At 58.9% G+C, this 14,694-nt stretch overlaps 2 protein-coding genes across 2 annotated transcripts; both read left to right on the top strand.

The window, feature by feature from the left end:
- Positions 1–788: 788 nt before the first annotated feature.
- E2F4 (E2F transcription factor 4) lies at positions 789–7,512 on the top strand. The gene is made up of 10 exons (XM_028096424.2): positions 789–1,109; positions 1,546–1,655; positions 1,795–1,956; positions 2,289–2,332; positions 3,052–3,113; positions 3,334–3,631; positions 4,129–4,308; positions 6,194–6,241; positions 6,448–6,492; positions 6,599–7,512. Exons 1-10 carry the CDS (start codon positions 789–791, stop codon positions 6,712–6,714), a joined length of 1,386 nt encoding a protein of 461 aa, XP_027952225.2. The 3' UTR covers positions 6,715–7,512.
- Positions 7,513–7,859: 347 nt separating this feature from the next.
- On the top strand, positions 7,860–12,265 carry ELMO3 (engulfment and cell motility 3). The gene is made up of 20 exons (XM_028090816.1): positions 7,860–7,937; positions 8,070–8,110; positions 8,211–8,283; positions 8,501–8,551; positions 8,730–8,899; positions 8,985–9,084; positions 9,189–9,340; positions 9,431–9,509; positions 9,665–9,715; positions 9,804–9,926; positions 10,022–10,153; positions 10,257–10,358; positions 10,445–10,553; positions 10,661–10,797; positions 10,894–11,057; positions 11,164–11,276; positions 11,368–11,472; positions 11,581–11,663; positions 11,755–11,841; positions 11,930–12,265. The coding sequence occupies exons 1-20, from the start codon at positions 7,860–7,862 to the stop codon at positions 12,140–12,142; spliced, it is 2,163 nt and encodes a 720-aa protein (XP_027946617.1). The 3' UTR covers positions 12,143–12,265.
- The last annotated feature ends 2,429 nt before the right edge of the window (positions 12,266–14,694 follow it).

Here is a 14,694-nt window from a genome sequence, read left to right on the forward strand (position 1 = left end):
GTCTCTCGCTCACAGTTAGGGCACAAAGGCCTGGTGAACTTGCCTGAACATGGACCACCTTGGAAGGCCCACCCCAGTTTCAGTGGATGGCCTGAGGCCTCTATTATAACTGCATCACAGTTTAATTCCCCCTTCTACCCAATTTTGCATGTCTTACTCCCTTACAAGGATGGATCCTCATTAAACTTCCCTGCAGGTAGATCCCTGTCTCAAAGTCGGCCTCCCAGAGATCTTGACCTAAAATAAATGATAATAAATAATGATGGTATTAAACATAACAACATGGTACTAGCCAACACATAATCCTTCCTACCTCCCAGGAACTGCTCTAAGTGCTTTACATAGATGTACACCTAGGTAAGCATGTTTGCCTTGGCGGGGAAAATTGTTATGACTCCCTGGTCTCTGAGCACTGCAGTGTTGAGACAAGAGAAAGATGAGGCTGGGATCAGGGAAGGGGAATGGGAATGGAGACAAGTGGGCAAGCTCGATGTAGTTAGTGTTTGCTGTTTGACAGGAAGTGAGGGACGGGAATATAGGGTCAGTAAACCCAAGACACTGGGACAGCTTCTAGGAGCAGGTTTGGGGAAACACATTGGGTTCATCAGGCAGCGTGGTCTCCTCTTCTGAAATGGGGACAGGTTGGCCAGCCAGGAAGGTTCTGGTGGCTCTCCCTTCTCTACTGCCGGGGCTGCCCACCGACTTCCTGCACCTCTCCCTGCACCCTGCCCTCCTCTCCCGGGATCCACGGATTGTTTTCGTCCTCTTCGGCGGTTGGACATTTGCTGATGGTCCCCGAAGTTTTGCTGCCGTGTCCGCTGAGAGGAATTGCGCCCGGTTCCCTGGGAGGGCGCGGAGCGGAAGCGGAAACAGCGACGCTGGCGCCGGCGGCCGGGTGGCCAGGAACGGAAGCGGAAGTGGCGGCGGCGCCGGCCTGGCCTGGCCTGGCTGAGGGGAGGCGGCGGGCGGGAGCGATGGCGGAGGCCGGGCCACAGGCGCCGCCGCCCCCGGGCACCCCAAGCCGGCACGAGAAGAGCTTGGGACTTCTCACCACCAAGTTCGTGTCGCTTCTGCAGGAGGCCAAGGACGGCGTGCTTGACCTCAAGCTGGTGCGGCCTGGGCTAAGAGGCGCCCGGGAGGATGGTGGACCAGGCAGGCCTGGACCGGTAGTGGGAACCCCTGGGGCGGTCCAGCCGAGCCCTCAGGGAGCAAGCCGCCATCGGTGTGCTTTCTCACAGGAGGGAGGCCGGGAACTGTTTCATTCATTCGGTCGAGGCCATTGGGCGTCAGCTATGTGCCAGGCTCTGGGCTGCAGGTGCTGGTCCTCGTGGCCCTCCTCGGCTGGTGTGGGAAGGCATCAGAACATCAGTTCAGACTGTGCCAGGCCTCTTCCTGCCCCGCGGTCCTGATCTGCCGTGGCGCCTGGGAGGAGGGCTGGGACTCAGGCCACCCCTTTTTCAGATCGCTTCCAGACCAGATTTCAAGGTAGCTGGGGGGACACCTGAGAGTGGGGCTGAGTATCCTGCGCTCTGTTCTGTCTGCCAGGCAGCTGACACCCTTGCTGTGCGTCAGAAGCGGCGGATTTACGACATTACCAACGTGCTGGAAGGTATCGGGCTGATCGAGAAAAAATCCAAGAATAGCATCCAGTGGAAGTGAGTGGGGGCACCTGGGAGGGCAGTGGCATCTCTTACCCAGAAGTGTCAGGGGCGTGGGGAGGAGGACACAGGAGAGAGCAGGGGCCATGGGACCCAGAGTTCCTGGTAGCTCCTCAGCCTCACTCCCTGGGCTCAGGGGTGTGGGGCCTGGCTGCAATACCCGGGAGATTGCGGACAAGCTGATTGAGCTCAAGGCTGAGATCGAGTTGCTGCAGCAGCGGGAGCAAGAACTGGACAAGCACAAGGTGTGGGTGCAGCAGAGCATCCGGAATGTCACAGAGGACGTGCAGAACAGCTGATATCCTCCTGGCGGTCCCTGCTCCCGGGGAGTGGGCGAGAGGGGCCCTCTAGTCCAGCTGGGTTTGCTCTGTGGTACCCTAGACACTGTCCTGCTCGGGAGGATGATCCTGCAGCTCCTGGCCAGGTCCCTGCCTTGACCTCCCTCCTCAGACTCAAAGCCCCTTCCCCAACCATTCTTGGCCTGTGATCCTTCTCCATGTAGACCCCAGGCCTCCAGGATTTTCTCTGAAAGCTTGTATGTCAGATCTGTGCTAAAGAGCTGGGTTTTCTCTGTGGTCTGCCATCTGTCACCATAGGCAGGGCATCAGCCGTTCTCCTTAACCCCCACACCTTGGCCTACGTGACTCATGAGGACATCTGCAGATGCTTTGCTGGTGAGCAGAGCCTGGGTAGGGGGCAGTGGGGGTGGGGCTAGGCTGAGCCACAGCCCTGAGCAGTGGGCTCAGTGCCCAAGGAGAGTTTTGTTTCTTAAGAGGGTTCCTTGGGCTTGCCCAAAGAGGAACCAGGCAGGGTAAGTCCTGGGTTTGAGGGTCATTGGGACCCCATGGAGGCAAATCATACTGAAAGGGTACAAGAATTCTGGGCTGGGTCCCTGGGTCAGTCCCCATCTGCAGTGTTTCCTGGGTTTGGCTTCTCAGGCATGACAGAGGCGTAAGGGGGACAGAGCAGGTGTGTACGCTCTTGCATGCTTGTATCCAGAGAACGATGGTGCTCACTTGCAACCTGTAGTTAGTTGCGTTATAGATACAGGAACTGTTCCTTCTTCATCTTGCATCCTCTAGACTGGTTTGGGGAAGGAAAATTGGCCTTGGCCTGAACATCTACACGTAGGGAGCAACCCCATCAATGAAGAAGTGAGATGCCCATGGCCAGCAATCCTTCGATCCACATGTTTGAACCCAGATTTTCTGGTTACTGACCTTTGGGCTCTTGGGGGGAGAAAAGCTTTAGTTTTCTGCCCCAGCCAGTGAGGGGTTGGGTGAGGTTTACTGTCCTAAGACACCATGATTTCCTTCTTTGCTCAAAGGGATAGGCATCCCCATTCTCAGATTAGATTGAGCCCATGGGCCCTGACCCATCCTTGTCATTCTAGGAGATACCCTTCTGGCCATCCGGGCCCCGTCGGGCACCAGCCTCGAGGTGCCCATCCCAGAGGTGGGTGCTCAGCCCAGGCAGGCGGAGTTGATTGAGGGCGGGTGCTGGCTGTGGAGCCCGATAAGTCCCGGGTGGGGCAGGTAGGGGGAGGTCTGGGTTTGGGGGTTATCTAGAAGAATGGGCAGCCTAGGATGGGAGAGGACACTGTAGCCCTGGCCCACGGTCAGGCAGGAGCCAAGCCTGCTTCTAATTCCACCTGTCCCCCATCCCCCACCCCCAGGGCCTCAATGGACAGAAGAAGTACCAGATTCACCTGAAGAGTGTGAGTGGCCCCATTGAGGTGCTGCTGGTGAACAAGGAGGCATGGAGCTCACCGCCTGTGGCAGTGCCTGTGCCGCCACCTGAAGATCTGCTCCAGAGCCCTCCTGCCGTCTCTACCCCTCCACCTCTGCCCAAGTCTACCCTGGCCCAGCCCCAGGACACCTCACGCCCAAGCAGTCCCCAGCTGACCACCCCCACCCCTGTCCCTGGCATCACCGAAGCCCAGGGGGTGCCCGGTCCAGCAGCTGAGATCACAGGTGAGGTATAACAGGCAGCTGGTGATGGGGTGATTTCTGGGGCCCAAAAGGCAGCGCCTCTGTGTTGTGGAATGTGTACTCAGAATTGGAAGAGACCTTGTGGGGGTTGTCCTTTTCCTGGTCTCCAGCTGGCCTCCCCTTGCTACGGTCGTGAATGAGCCCTTTTTTTTTTTTTTTTTAACAGGGAAGTTCTGAATGTATGAAGGGGTTTTAGTGGGGACTGTTTTCCCCGGGTCCACTTGTGTCTCTCTTCCCCTGGCAGCCCCTCTTGAAGCGTGGTCTCAGCAGCCATGTCATCATTGAGTCTCCCTCCTGCAGGCCTGAGGCCTCTGTCTTCGGGGGCTTATTTCTAGGTTATCTCTGTGTGGGGGACTGGCAGTGCCTCTCTCTCCTTGGGAACCGGGGCTCTTGTCATCCCAACTGTGGGTTCTAGCACAAAGCTTCAGTATCCTCCTTCCTGCTCCCAAGTTGACTGGGTTTGGGGGATCTGGTTGCAGTGAGCGGTGGCCCTGGACCGGACAGCAAGGACGGTGGGGAGCTCGGCTCCCTGCCCCCAGGTCTGGCAGCCCTGGACACCCGGCCGCTGCAGTCCTCTGCCCTGCTGGACGGCAGTAGCGGCCCATCTGGACCCAACCCTTCTACCTCCTTTGAGCCCATCAAGGCAGACCCCACAGGAGGTGAGTGCGTGTCCCCTGAGGGGCAGGGAGAACCCAGCCCCAGCCGCAGCCGCTGCTAGGTCAGAAACACCTGGGGCTAGAAACCAGCTCGCCTGTCTCCTCAGCCAGAGCTGGCCAGCCCTCCCCCCGCCCCCCCGTCCCCCCTCCCCCCTCCCCATCAACCCTTGCCTTGACCCCAGAGCTCTGCCAGCCTGAGTGAGGAGCCTGGCTGCCAGCTCAGCACCGGTGCCCCTTTGCTCCCCATCCTGGGCTACCCACAACTCCTGGGCCCCTCTCAAGCCTTGCCTGCCCCCCTCTTGCACTCGGGGGTCAGGAAGGCATAACTGCCGTCCTGGGGAAGGAGCTCTGGTAAAGGCCCTTGGGCTCCAAAGGTGGGGGCAGTGCCTTCCCAGGGGAGGTGACATCATCTGCCTGGAGTCTTCGTTCCCTCCTGCGATTTGGGTCTTTGCGTCTTCCAGGACTCATTCTCCTTGGCCCACGAGCACTGCTCAGTCTCTTCTCACTAAGTGACCCTCTGTGTTCCCTCTCTCGCGCATGTTCACTGTGTCGTTTCTGTCTGGACTCCTTGGGCAGGTCGTCTCTATTCCATTCCGCGTCTTGGTCTCCTCGTCCCCCTCCAGGTTGCAGCATTCAGGACCCTTGTACCCCCCACCCCACAGGACGCTGGTGCTGCTCTGGAGACATTGCCTCGCCCTGACCGCTGCCTCCAGCAGGTTTCTGGGCTGATTCGCTCTGGTGCTCTCTTGCTCCATGGTGTCGCTTTCTAGCTCCTTTGGCATTTATGATGCCAACTTTGGCTCTTCTCTCTCACCTGCTTTTCTGTCCTTTCCTTCGCATGCCTTTATAAACATTGTGCTTCCCAGGTCTCTGTCTGTTGCACACCTGTGGAGGGCACCCATTCTGGGTAGATGAATCCCTAGCCTCTGGCTTGCCTAGGTCTTTGTCTGAACTCCACACCTGTGTCCATGTGCTTTCCTCTGCACATCTGATGGGCACTTCATTCCTGTATCATTAACTGAAGCTTGCTTTTCTATCTCTGTGTGTACCCTCCTACTGGCCCTGGTCCCTCAGGCCTGACACCTGCATGTCACTCCACTTCCATCTCCTCGCTTCTCCTGCTCTCCACCTGGCATTAATTAAGTGAGTTTTGTCTGAGACATTTCCTGTCACTGGTTTCATGTATCCTCAACACTTAGGGTAACTGCTGGCTACCTCTACCCTAAATTCTTCAGCATCTTTCTCTTTACCCCGACTGATAGGGATCTGTCTGAAACACAGGTTGAGTGTGGCATTTCTGTGTTTGCAAAGTACCTTTAACGCTTCTTAAGGTCTGCTGGATGAAACCACAGCCCCTACGGCTGGTATATGAGATCCTCGTGCGCCGGCACGCCTCTCCAGTTTCGTTTTCCTCTGCTTCCCATGTGCCTCCTCCCGGTCAGAGCTGTGTAGCAGACTTGTCACCCCATAGCACCATTCCCTATTAAGTGTCTGCCTCCTCCTCTGCCAAGTGCCCTGGTCCACGGTGTGGCCTTTGAGCCTGGCATTGAGCAGGTGCTCAACGAGGGCAGGCGTGAGTGGGCATCTGCCGTCAGACAGGGTATACCTACTGAGCCCATCAAGGGAAGGGTCTGCTGCCTTCTAACTTCTGAGTTAGAAGGGCTGTATCAGTCATCTACGATGGGCCTTTCGTACCCCGGGGTCAGCACTAAGGAACTCACATCTAGCGGGGGAGACTGACAATGCCAGCTTGGCCTGGGGCAGGGCCTCCATTTCCTCAGCTGTGTGGAGCCCCAAGACAGGTGGTATAACATCTGAGGAAGGTGGAGGCTAGAGTGGGACCAGACTGGATCTCTGTGCCCTTGAGTATGGCTTTCTTGTCTTTCAGTTCTGGAACTCCCCAGAGAGCTGTCAGAAATCTTTGATCCCACACGAGGTAGGTCTGCATTCTTCCATGGGGTAAGGGCACAGCTCATTGGGTCTTATGGTTGTTTTCTCGCACTTCTGAGGACTTATGATTGTGCTTGGTACCTGGGCAAAGAGTAAAGTTCCTGATGGGTGGCTAGGGGGGTCCTCTTCATGGGCTTTGGTGGGTGGAGAGCCAGGAGCCAAAATGTAACTGAGCTCTCCCTCCCTCCCCAGAATGCATGAGCTCAGAGCTGCTGGAGGAGCTGATGTCCTCAGAAGGTGGGTAGCCCAGGAAGGTGGGAGGTGGGGGGGGGGGGGCAAGGGGGTTGGGCAACTGCTGGGGGGGCAGCCTTGGCCCAGAGCCTCAGCCTGGTGCTCTCTGCAGTGTTTGCCCCCCTCCTCCGCCTTTCTCCACCCCCTGGAGACCACGATTACATCTACAACCTGGACGAGAGTGAAGGTGTCTGTGACCTCTTCGATGTGCCTGTTCTCAACCTCTGACTGACAGGGACATTCCCTGTGTGGCTGGGACACAGACTGTGTGACCTGGGGGCTGCCTGAGGACCTCCCCCACTCTACCCCTACACAGCTTGAGAGCCACAGACTCCTGGCTTCCCCAGGCTTCCCTCACTGCAGTTCCGACCACGACTCCCACTCCTGCCCGAGCACCTGTACGGTGCTAGGAAAGCAGGGGAAAGGGGCTCAGCCCCCTTCACCATAGAGCCAGAGTGTTTGCCTCTTTTTTTCTGGGGCTTTTCCCCACCTCATGCCCTCTCAGAGCCCAGGCTCTCTGCCACTCAGTGGCACAGAACTGAAGACCTGCCATCGTCTGCATGGGGCAGCTTGTCCAGCCCCACTGCCCTGTTGCAGCCAATGCCTCCCACTCTGAGGAGGGAAGCCTGGGGTGGAGCCAGACGCTTGCCAGCACCACCCCTAGCCTCCTTCACTTCTTTCCACCCTGGACCTCTCCCCTGTACACCCCATCTGCTGGGCCCTTAGCCCAGAGTACCTATAGGTGGTGTGGAGGGTGGGGTGGGGGGCTGCTAACAGGAAGGAACAGAGAGGTCTTTAGAAATCTGGGCGGGTGAGCCCCTGAGGATTGGCCCAATCTCCTGCTGCCCTGTAGCCCCCCCCCCCGTTTATTCATTTGCCCTCATTTAGAGCCATTTGCAGAGATTTAGAAAGATTTGCAGTAACGAATGGATTCCTATATAAAGATTATTTTTATACTTTTTGCAGCAAAAGGAAATTGTAATATTTGTACAGTATCCAAGTGAATAAAGACCATGCCTAAGGCTATCTCTGATTTGGTTCTTTCAAGGCCCCTCCCTGGAATTCTGCTGGATCGGTGGTGGGACCGGGCGGGTTACCTTTCTTGGAAAGGGAGGTGTGGCTGCTCTGGCATCCCGCCCGCCCCGCCCCCACCTGGCGCACCTTGGGGCGGGGCGGGGCCGCCGGGGTGGGGCGGGGCGGGGCAGGCGCCTACCCACGGGACTCCAACCCGGAACTAGTCTTGGCTCCCTTGGGAAGGCCGCGGCCCCCTGAACAGAGGGACGTCCTCGTTCTCGGAGGCAGCAGACCAGGCGCGCCGTTAGCCGGAGCTTGGACGGTCTGGAAACTACAGGCGCCCCTGCCCTGGCTGGACCATGGCGCCCCCGCGGAACGTGGTGAAGATCGCGGTCCAGATGCCTGATGCCATCCCGCAGCTCATCCAGCTGGACCAGGTCACTCGGCCTGTCTGGCCTCCTCATTCACCCCACCAACCCCCTCCGGGTGGCCGCCTTCCCCTCGGAACCCCCAGGGTCCTCCTCAACTCCTCCCCACACCCGCCCCTTGAGTGACCTGTCCACTTGCAGGCAAAGCCTCTGGCCGCTGTGCTGAAGGAGGTGTGCGACGCGTGAGTGCAGGCTAGCCAGGCCCGGGAGGAGGGTGGGGGATGGGAGGGCAGGAGGGAGGGGCGCCCTCTACCGGCCTCACTGAGCCTCCGCTCCTCGCAGGTGGAGCTTGGTTCACTCAGAACGCTACGCCCTGCAGTTTGCTGATGGACATAGGAGCTACATCACTGAGAACGTGAGTCTCCCCCGCCCCCACCCCCGCCAGGTCCATATCCCACTGTGCGACACCCCCCACTTCTAACCCACCTGATCTTGATCCCTCAGACTCATCCCCCTGTCTGGAATGTGATCTTTCTTTTCCGGACTCCCGAACCCTCCCTCACCAGCAACCCGGATTACCCAATCCTCAGAGCCCTTCTTGACTTCTCCCCCTTTCTCTCCATCTTCTCCAGAACCGCACAGAGATCAAGAATGGCAGCATCCTGTGCCTCAGCACTGCCCCAGTAATGCCCTTCCTGACCCCACCCTCATTCCCTGCCCTTATTTTATGCCTCTTTGCCGCCCACCCTCCTCTCTGCCCAGCTCCGCGGTGCCCCACCTAGTGGACATCTGAGTCCCCACACCTCCAGTTCCTGCGCCTTACTTCCACCCAGCCTCCTCACCTTTCCCACCCCTGCCCAGGACCTTGAGGCTGAGCGGCTGTTGGGTGGGCTGCAGAGTGGGAGTCGTGAAAGGCGCCGAGAAGCTCTGCAGCACCTCGTCTTGCTGACCCCGGATGTGACCTTTGCCCAGGAGGTCATCAGCCGTGATGGGCTTCAGAGACTAGGCACCATCATTGAGGATGGGGATGAGTGAGCACAGGACTGTGGTTTGTGGTGGACATGGTGGGGCTGGGGGTCCTAGTCTGGCCCTGCTCAGCCCCAGATGTCCCCCCAGCTTAGGGGAGGTGCTGACCCTTGCACTGAGGGCCTTCTTGGAGCTCATGGAACACGGCATGGTGTCCTGGGAGACGCTCAGCATCCCCTTTGTTAGGAAGGTGGGTTGGCTTTTCTAGGGGCAGCAGGTGGGGGCAGTGAGATGGTGTCAGGATCTGGCCTTCCATGGCGGTGAAGTGGTAGCAAGCCCCTACCCCTGTTACAGGTGGTGTGCTACGTGAACATGAACCTGATGGATGCATCTGTGCAGCCTCTGGCCCTCAGGCTGCTAGAGAGTGTGACCTTGAGCAGTCCTGCCCTGGGCCAGCTGGTCAAGAGTGAGGTACCCCTGGATAGGCTGCTGGTCCACCTACAGGTGTAAGTGTCTGGGGGTGGGGGTGGAATACAGGTGAGGGGCATGGAGCCAGACCCTGGATAGCCTGTTGAGCCCTCCTCTTCTTGCCCCAGGATGAACCAGCAGCTACAAACCAAGGCTATGGCATTGCTGACAGCCTTGCTCCAGGGGGCCAGCCCTGCTGAACGCAAGGTGAGTGTCACATCTGGTGGCTGGACTGCAGGAGGTGGAGGGTGGGGGGTGGAGCCTGCGCAGGAGCTGGTGGGCACTGTGCTCCATCCCGGAACTGCAGGATGGCTGCTCGTGGTGGGGCTAAATCATCTAAGCCCCCTTCCCACTTACCTCAGCACATGCTTGACTACCTGTGGCAGAGAAACCTTCGCCAGTTCATCTATAAGGTAGGAAGGACTGGGCTAGGCAGACCCCTCCCCACTTTTCCTCCCCCAGTAAGCCTCCGCTCACACCTATGGACTGGCTGTTCTCCAGAACATCATCCACAGTGCAACACCATTGGGCGACGAGATGGCTCACCATTTGTATGTACTGCAGGCCCTTATGTTGGGGCTGCTGGAGCCACGCATGAGGACGCCACTGGACCCCTACAGCCAGGTGGGTGCCTTTGGGGAACACGAGGCTGGGGAAGCTAGAGCGTGGCTTTGAGTGTATGATCCTGACGCCCCCTTACCCCACAACAACGACCCCAGGAACAGCGGGAGCAGCTGCAGGCCCTGCGCCAGGCTGCCTTTGAGTCGGAGGGGGAGTCCCTGGGCACCGGGCTGAGTGCCGACCGCCGCCGTTCCCTGTGTGCCCGCGAGTTCCGAAAACTGGGCTTCTCTGTGAGTGACCCCTCCCTAGCCCCCCACCCCTGCCTCAGCCCACGGCTGCTGTTGTTCCAGAGGCCTGGGGCCCTTACTGAGCTTCCCGTCCTGCTTCCCCCAGAACAGCAACCCTGCACAAGATCTAGAGCGCGTGCCCCCTGGCCTGCTGGCCCTGGACAACATGCTCTACTTCTCCAGACACGCACCTAGTGCCTACAGCCGGGTCGGTAATCGGGTGAGTGGGATATGGCCGGGTCCCCATGGCCTTAGCTGAGCGCCCCGTCACATTTGCTCTTTCTGCTGCCCCAGCTAGTGTTGGAGAACAGCAGCCGTGAGGACAAGCACGAGTGCCCCTTTGCCCGGAGCAGCGTCCAGCTGACCGTGCTGCTGTGCGAGCTGCTCCGCGTCGGGGAGCCCTGTGAGCAGGCTTGGGTGCGGCGCGGCTGGGAGCGGGGGCCGAAGGGCAGAGAGGGCCAGGGGCTGCGCACGCCTTCTCCCTGAGCCCCTCCTGCCCCCCTGCTCCAGGCTCCGAAACAGCCCAGGACTTTTCGCCCATGTTCTTCGGCCAAGACCAGAGTTTCCATGAGCTCTTCTGTGTGAGCATCCAGCTGCTGAATAAGACCTGGAAGGAGATGCGAGCCACCCAGGAGGACTTCGACAAGGTGGCTGGGGTGAAGGGAGGAGACCCGGGCCAGGGCAGGGGCTGTTCTGAGTAGGGACCCCCGAGCGCAGCCCTGAGTGGAACTGGGTGGCTCCAGGTCATGCAGGTGGTGCGGGAGCAGCTGGCCCGTACGCTGGCCCTGAAGCCCAGCTCCCTGGAGCTTTTCCGAACCAAGGTGAATGCGCTCCCCTATGGGGAGGTGCTGCGGCTGAGGCAGACGGAGAGGCTGCATCAGGAGGGCACACTGGCCCCTCCCATACTGTGAGTTGCTGGGAGTGGGTCCCAGTCCTGGCCCCACCTGCCCCGGTGCCCTACGGGCCTTGCCCCAGGTCAGTCTCAGTCAGCAAGCCTACCCCTTGCCCCCCAGGGAGCTACGGGAAAAGCTGAAGCCAGAGCTCATGGGCCTGATCCGCCAGCAGCGTTTGCTCCGCCTCTGCGAGGGGACACTCTTCCGCAAAATCAGCAGCCGGAGGCGCCAGGGTGGTTGAATGGGCAGGGGTTGGCAGAGAGCGGCTGGGTTGGGATCAGGGCCCCTCTCGTCACTCCTTCCATCTTCCCTTTCTGCTCACAGACAAGCTGTGGTTCTGCTGCCTGTCCCCCAACCACAAGATGCTGCAGTACGGGGACGTGGAGGAGGGCGCCAGCCCACCCACCCTGGAGAGCCTGCCTGAGCAGCGTAAGGACGATGGGGCAGGGGTCCGGGTCAGCCACCTGCCCTCCCGAGACCACCCCCTGTCCGGGGACCGCCTGAGTCCCAGTGGTCAGCCTGGCCTTCTTCCCGCAGTCCCTGTGGCCGATATCAAGGCACTGCTCACAGGCAAAGACTGCCCCCACGTCCGGGAGAAGGGCTCAGGGAAGCAGAACAAGGTGAGTGCAGTGGAGGCCAGGGGCTCCTTCCCACCTGCACCTGCCCTGCTCTGTTCCCCGCTCAGCACTCTCCGCTGCCTGCCTCCCCCAGGATCTCTATGAGTTAGCCTTCTCCATCAGCTATGACCACGGGGAGGCGGAGGCATACCTCAACTTCATCGCCCCATCCAAACGGGAGGTGAGTGTCTGGGCCAGGCTGAGCCAAGTGGGGCAGATGGGCCCAGAAAGAGATGGGCAGGCCCTCACGGAGCTGGCCCCATCCCCAGTTCCACCTATGGACAGATGGGCTGAGCGCCCTGCTCGGCGGTCCCATGGGCAGTGAGCAGACTCGGCTGGACCTGGAACAGCTGCTGACGATGGAGACCAAGCTGCGGTTGTTGGAACTGGAGAATGTGCCCATTCCCGAGCAGCCGCCTCCTATCCCCCCGCCCCCCACCAATTTCAACTTCTGCTATGACTGCAGCATCACTGAGCCTTGACAGTGAGGTTGGCCGTGGGCCACAGCTTGCTGGCATCGCTGACCGTGAAGGGTGGAGGGTGGTAAAACCCGGACACGCTGACCAGCAGAGGCTGCCGCAGAAATAAAGTCTGCTTGACTCTTGGGTGTGTGTCGAGCCAGTTCTGCAACTGTGGGCCAAGCCTGCCTTCAAATTTAGCTGGCAAATGAGATGGGGCATCAGACCAAGGTCACTGCTTGGGGCCACAAACCTGGGCGGCCGCAGTTGAGGGGCTGGTGTTGTGAAGGAGGGGCTGGATATAAGCTGACCCTATTGTCCTCCCACAGGATGAGTCGTCAGCCTTCCTCGGTGCTGGGCCTGCAGAGAGGGATGGCCTCTGGTCTGGGTAGCAGCCCGTTGAGGGACGCAGGGCAGAAGATATTGCCCTAAGTGGATGCCTTCCTGGGCCGCATTAACAGGGGCCTAGTTTCCAGAAGGCTCCTGACAGTCTCACTTCAGTCCTCAGTCCTGCTTGGCCCAGTCCTCAGTCCTGCTTGGCCCTGCCTGGTGTCCTTTTCAAGACTCGGAGGCCCTCTGGTGAGAGGTCTGAAGGGACAGATGTGAAGTTGGGTCTGTTTTGTGCTGAATGGCAAACTCTTAAGAGTCCAAACATGTCCCCAGGTGCTGGGAGGATAGGGCTGATGCTGACAAGAGGGAATTCAGTAGCCTGGCATTCTGATTCAAATCTGCTGGAGCATGGGTGTGGTGGGGGCCACAGACAGGCAAGGCCCCTGGGGGCAGAAGTGGCTAGGGGTGCTGGGCCCAGCTGGAGGTCAGTTTCAGAGGCTAGCACACCAACCCACAGGCCCCACAGGCAGGGCAGGCTGAAAGCTGCCACCTCTCTGACCTCCTCCATGCCTCTCACTACTTCTCTTTCTCAACACCTTCGCACATACCTTTTTAAACAGTGTTAACCATCAACATGTTACCTTGAAAACTGATGAAATGGCATCTCCTTTGGAGAATGTGCTGGGGGAGCACCTGCTTCTGACTCGGGCCTCCAGGGGGCCCTGTGTTCAGAGGCTTCTCACCTTGGAATAGTTCAAGTTCAACTTGCTATTGAGTTCAAGATGGCAATCAGGAGCAGGGATCCCCGATGCAGTTAACTCTTCTAATACCATCAGTTCTTCCTCCCCAGTGTCTCCACTCCCTTGTCCAGGCCACCAAGAGTCTCCTGACTTCCTGCCTCCTGTCTTGCCCCTCCAGTCCTTAATACCCCAAGTGCTTTTTCAAACATGAAGCTGATCTGATTACACACTCACATGCACACTACCCCCATCCTGTATTTTTCAGTGTTTCCGTCGTCTGTGGGATGAGGGTCACAGTTACCTGCCTGAGCAGTAGAGCCAGATGGATTGGAGACATGTTGTGGTTTAGGACGTCTAACGAAAGGCCTGTGGCTTGCAGAGTTCTCTCTGCTTGATCCAAGCTAGCATCCTCCCTGCGGCCTGGGGGCCCCGGCCTGCCCTCCTAGCACCAGCTCGGGCCTGCCGTGTGTGCCTCCCTGGTCCTTTCTCATCGCCCTCTTCTTCCCTTCTGCTTCTTTTCACTGCCTCGAGTCTTTCCTTGATCTCCTGGGCTCTGTTCGTTGCTCTCCTAGGCTCCCAGTTCCACCTGCTTGTTTCTCTATTTACGCACACCCCACACACTGGACTGTCCCCATCTGTTGGCTAATTTGCCCTCCCTGCCTGACCTGGGGGCTGGGAGAACTTCGGCACCTCTGAACCCCACAGAAAATGCAGTGCTTGGGGGGCACTCGGGCAGCCATGATAGCTGCTCCTAGAACTGATGGGCAGATGGACAAGAGAGTGGACAGATCGTTTTTCAGAATTGCTGTTGAGAAGTCACTGGCACTGTTCAGGAGGCTGGACTAGGGGACCTCTAAGGGCCCTACCCAGAGATGCTGTCCTCTTTCTTCTTTCTCCCTGAAGACAGCCTCATTGCATCCTTAATCATTGTGCTCCTGGGCCTGGCTGGGACGTGCCTTTGCTGCAGGCCATGCTTGGAGGCTCAGGCAGGGAGAGTCCTCCAGGCTTCTAGTCTCCCACCATACTGGGGAGGAAGTTCGGACTTGCTGGGGGCACCTGTGGGGCTTTGGGTCAGGTGTAAGGAAGAAATTGTCTGTGTGCCTCTGGTGTTTTGTCCGCATTGTCCCTGGGCTAGGCTGGGCCGCTTCAACTGAGGTGGAGGGGAGGAGGGGGCCCTTTAGTCTGAGAACTTCAGACAAGGAGGTAAGATCTGGAATTTTTAATTTTGTTTGGGTTTTAATTTTGTTTGGGTTTACAACAAAGTCTGTGGTCTGGCTGCTGAAGCTCAGTGCCAGTAAGGGCCGGGAGAGCTCCTCAGGCGAGGCACAGGCTTCAGGTGGGAGAAGTGGGCAGGGCAAGAGGCACATGGTCTGCTCCGCAGCCCCCGATGCACCCCGCCTGTGGGCCTGGCCTCCGGACCCAGGCCTGGCCAGGAGAGCAGGAGCCGGCATTTCCAGAGGCCTGTGGCAGCGACGTGTGGCTGGAAAAGGCTCCTGCTGGGCTCTA

The sequence above is a fragment of the Eumetopias jubatus genome, unplaced genomic scaffold, assembly GCF_037043125.1.
Source record: "Eumetopias jubatus isolate StellerSeaLion01/CBP00866 unplaced genomic scaffold, mEumJub1_p1.0 scaffold_10, whole genome shotgun sequence".
NCBI lineage: Eukaryota > Metazoa > Chordata > Mammalia > Carnivora > Otariidae > Eumetopias > Eumetopias jubatus.

What these genes read in the sequence shown, in the direction of transcription:
- ELMO3 (XM_028090816.1), top strand. Translation starts at nt 7,860, where the DNA reads ATGGCGCCCCCGCGGAACGTGGTGAAGATCGCGGTCCAGATGCCTGAT. An exon ending in CCCAGGAGGACTTCGACAAG is followed by an intron (nt 10,798 to 10,893) that starts GTGGCTGGGGTG and finishes GGGTGGCTCCAG; the next exon opens with GTCATGCAGGTGGTGCGGGA. An exon ending in TCGCCCCATCCAAACGGGAG is followed by an intron (nt 11,842 to 11,929) that starts GTGAGTGTCTGG and finishes CCCCATCCCCAG; the next exon opens with TTCCACCTATGGACAGATGG.
- E2F4 (XM_028096424.2), top strand. Translation starts at nt 789, where the DNA reads ATGGTCCCCGAAGTTTTGCTGCCGTGTCCGCTGAGAGGAATTGCGCCC. An exon ending in GCGTGCTTGACCTCAAGCTG is followed by an intron (nt 1,110 to 1,545) that starts GTGCGGCCTGGG and finishes TCTGTCTGCCAG; the next exon opens with GCAGCTGACACCCTTGCTGT. An exon ending in TCCAGCAGCTGAGATCACAG is followed by an intron (nt 3,632 to 4,128) that starts GTGAGGTATAAC and finishes ATCTGGTTGCAG; the next exon opens with TGAGCGGTGGCCCTGGACCG.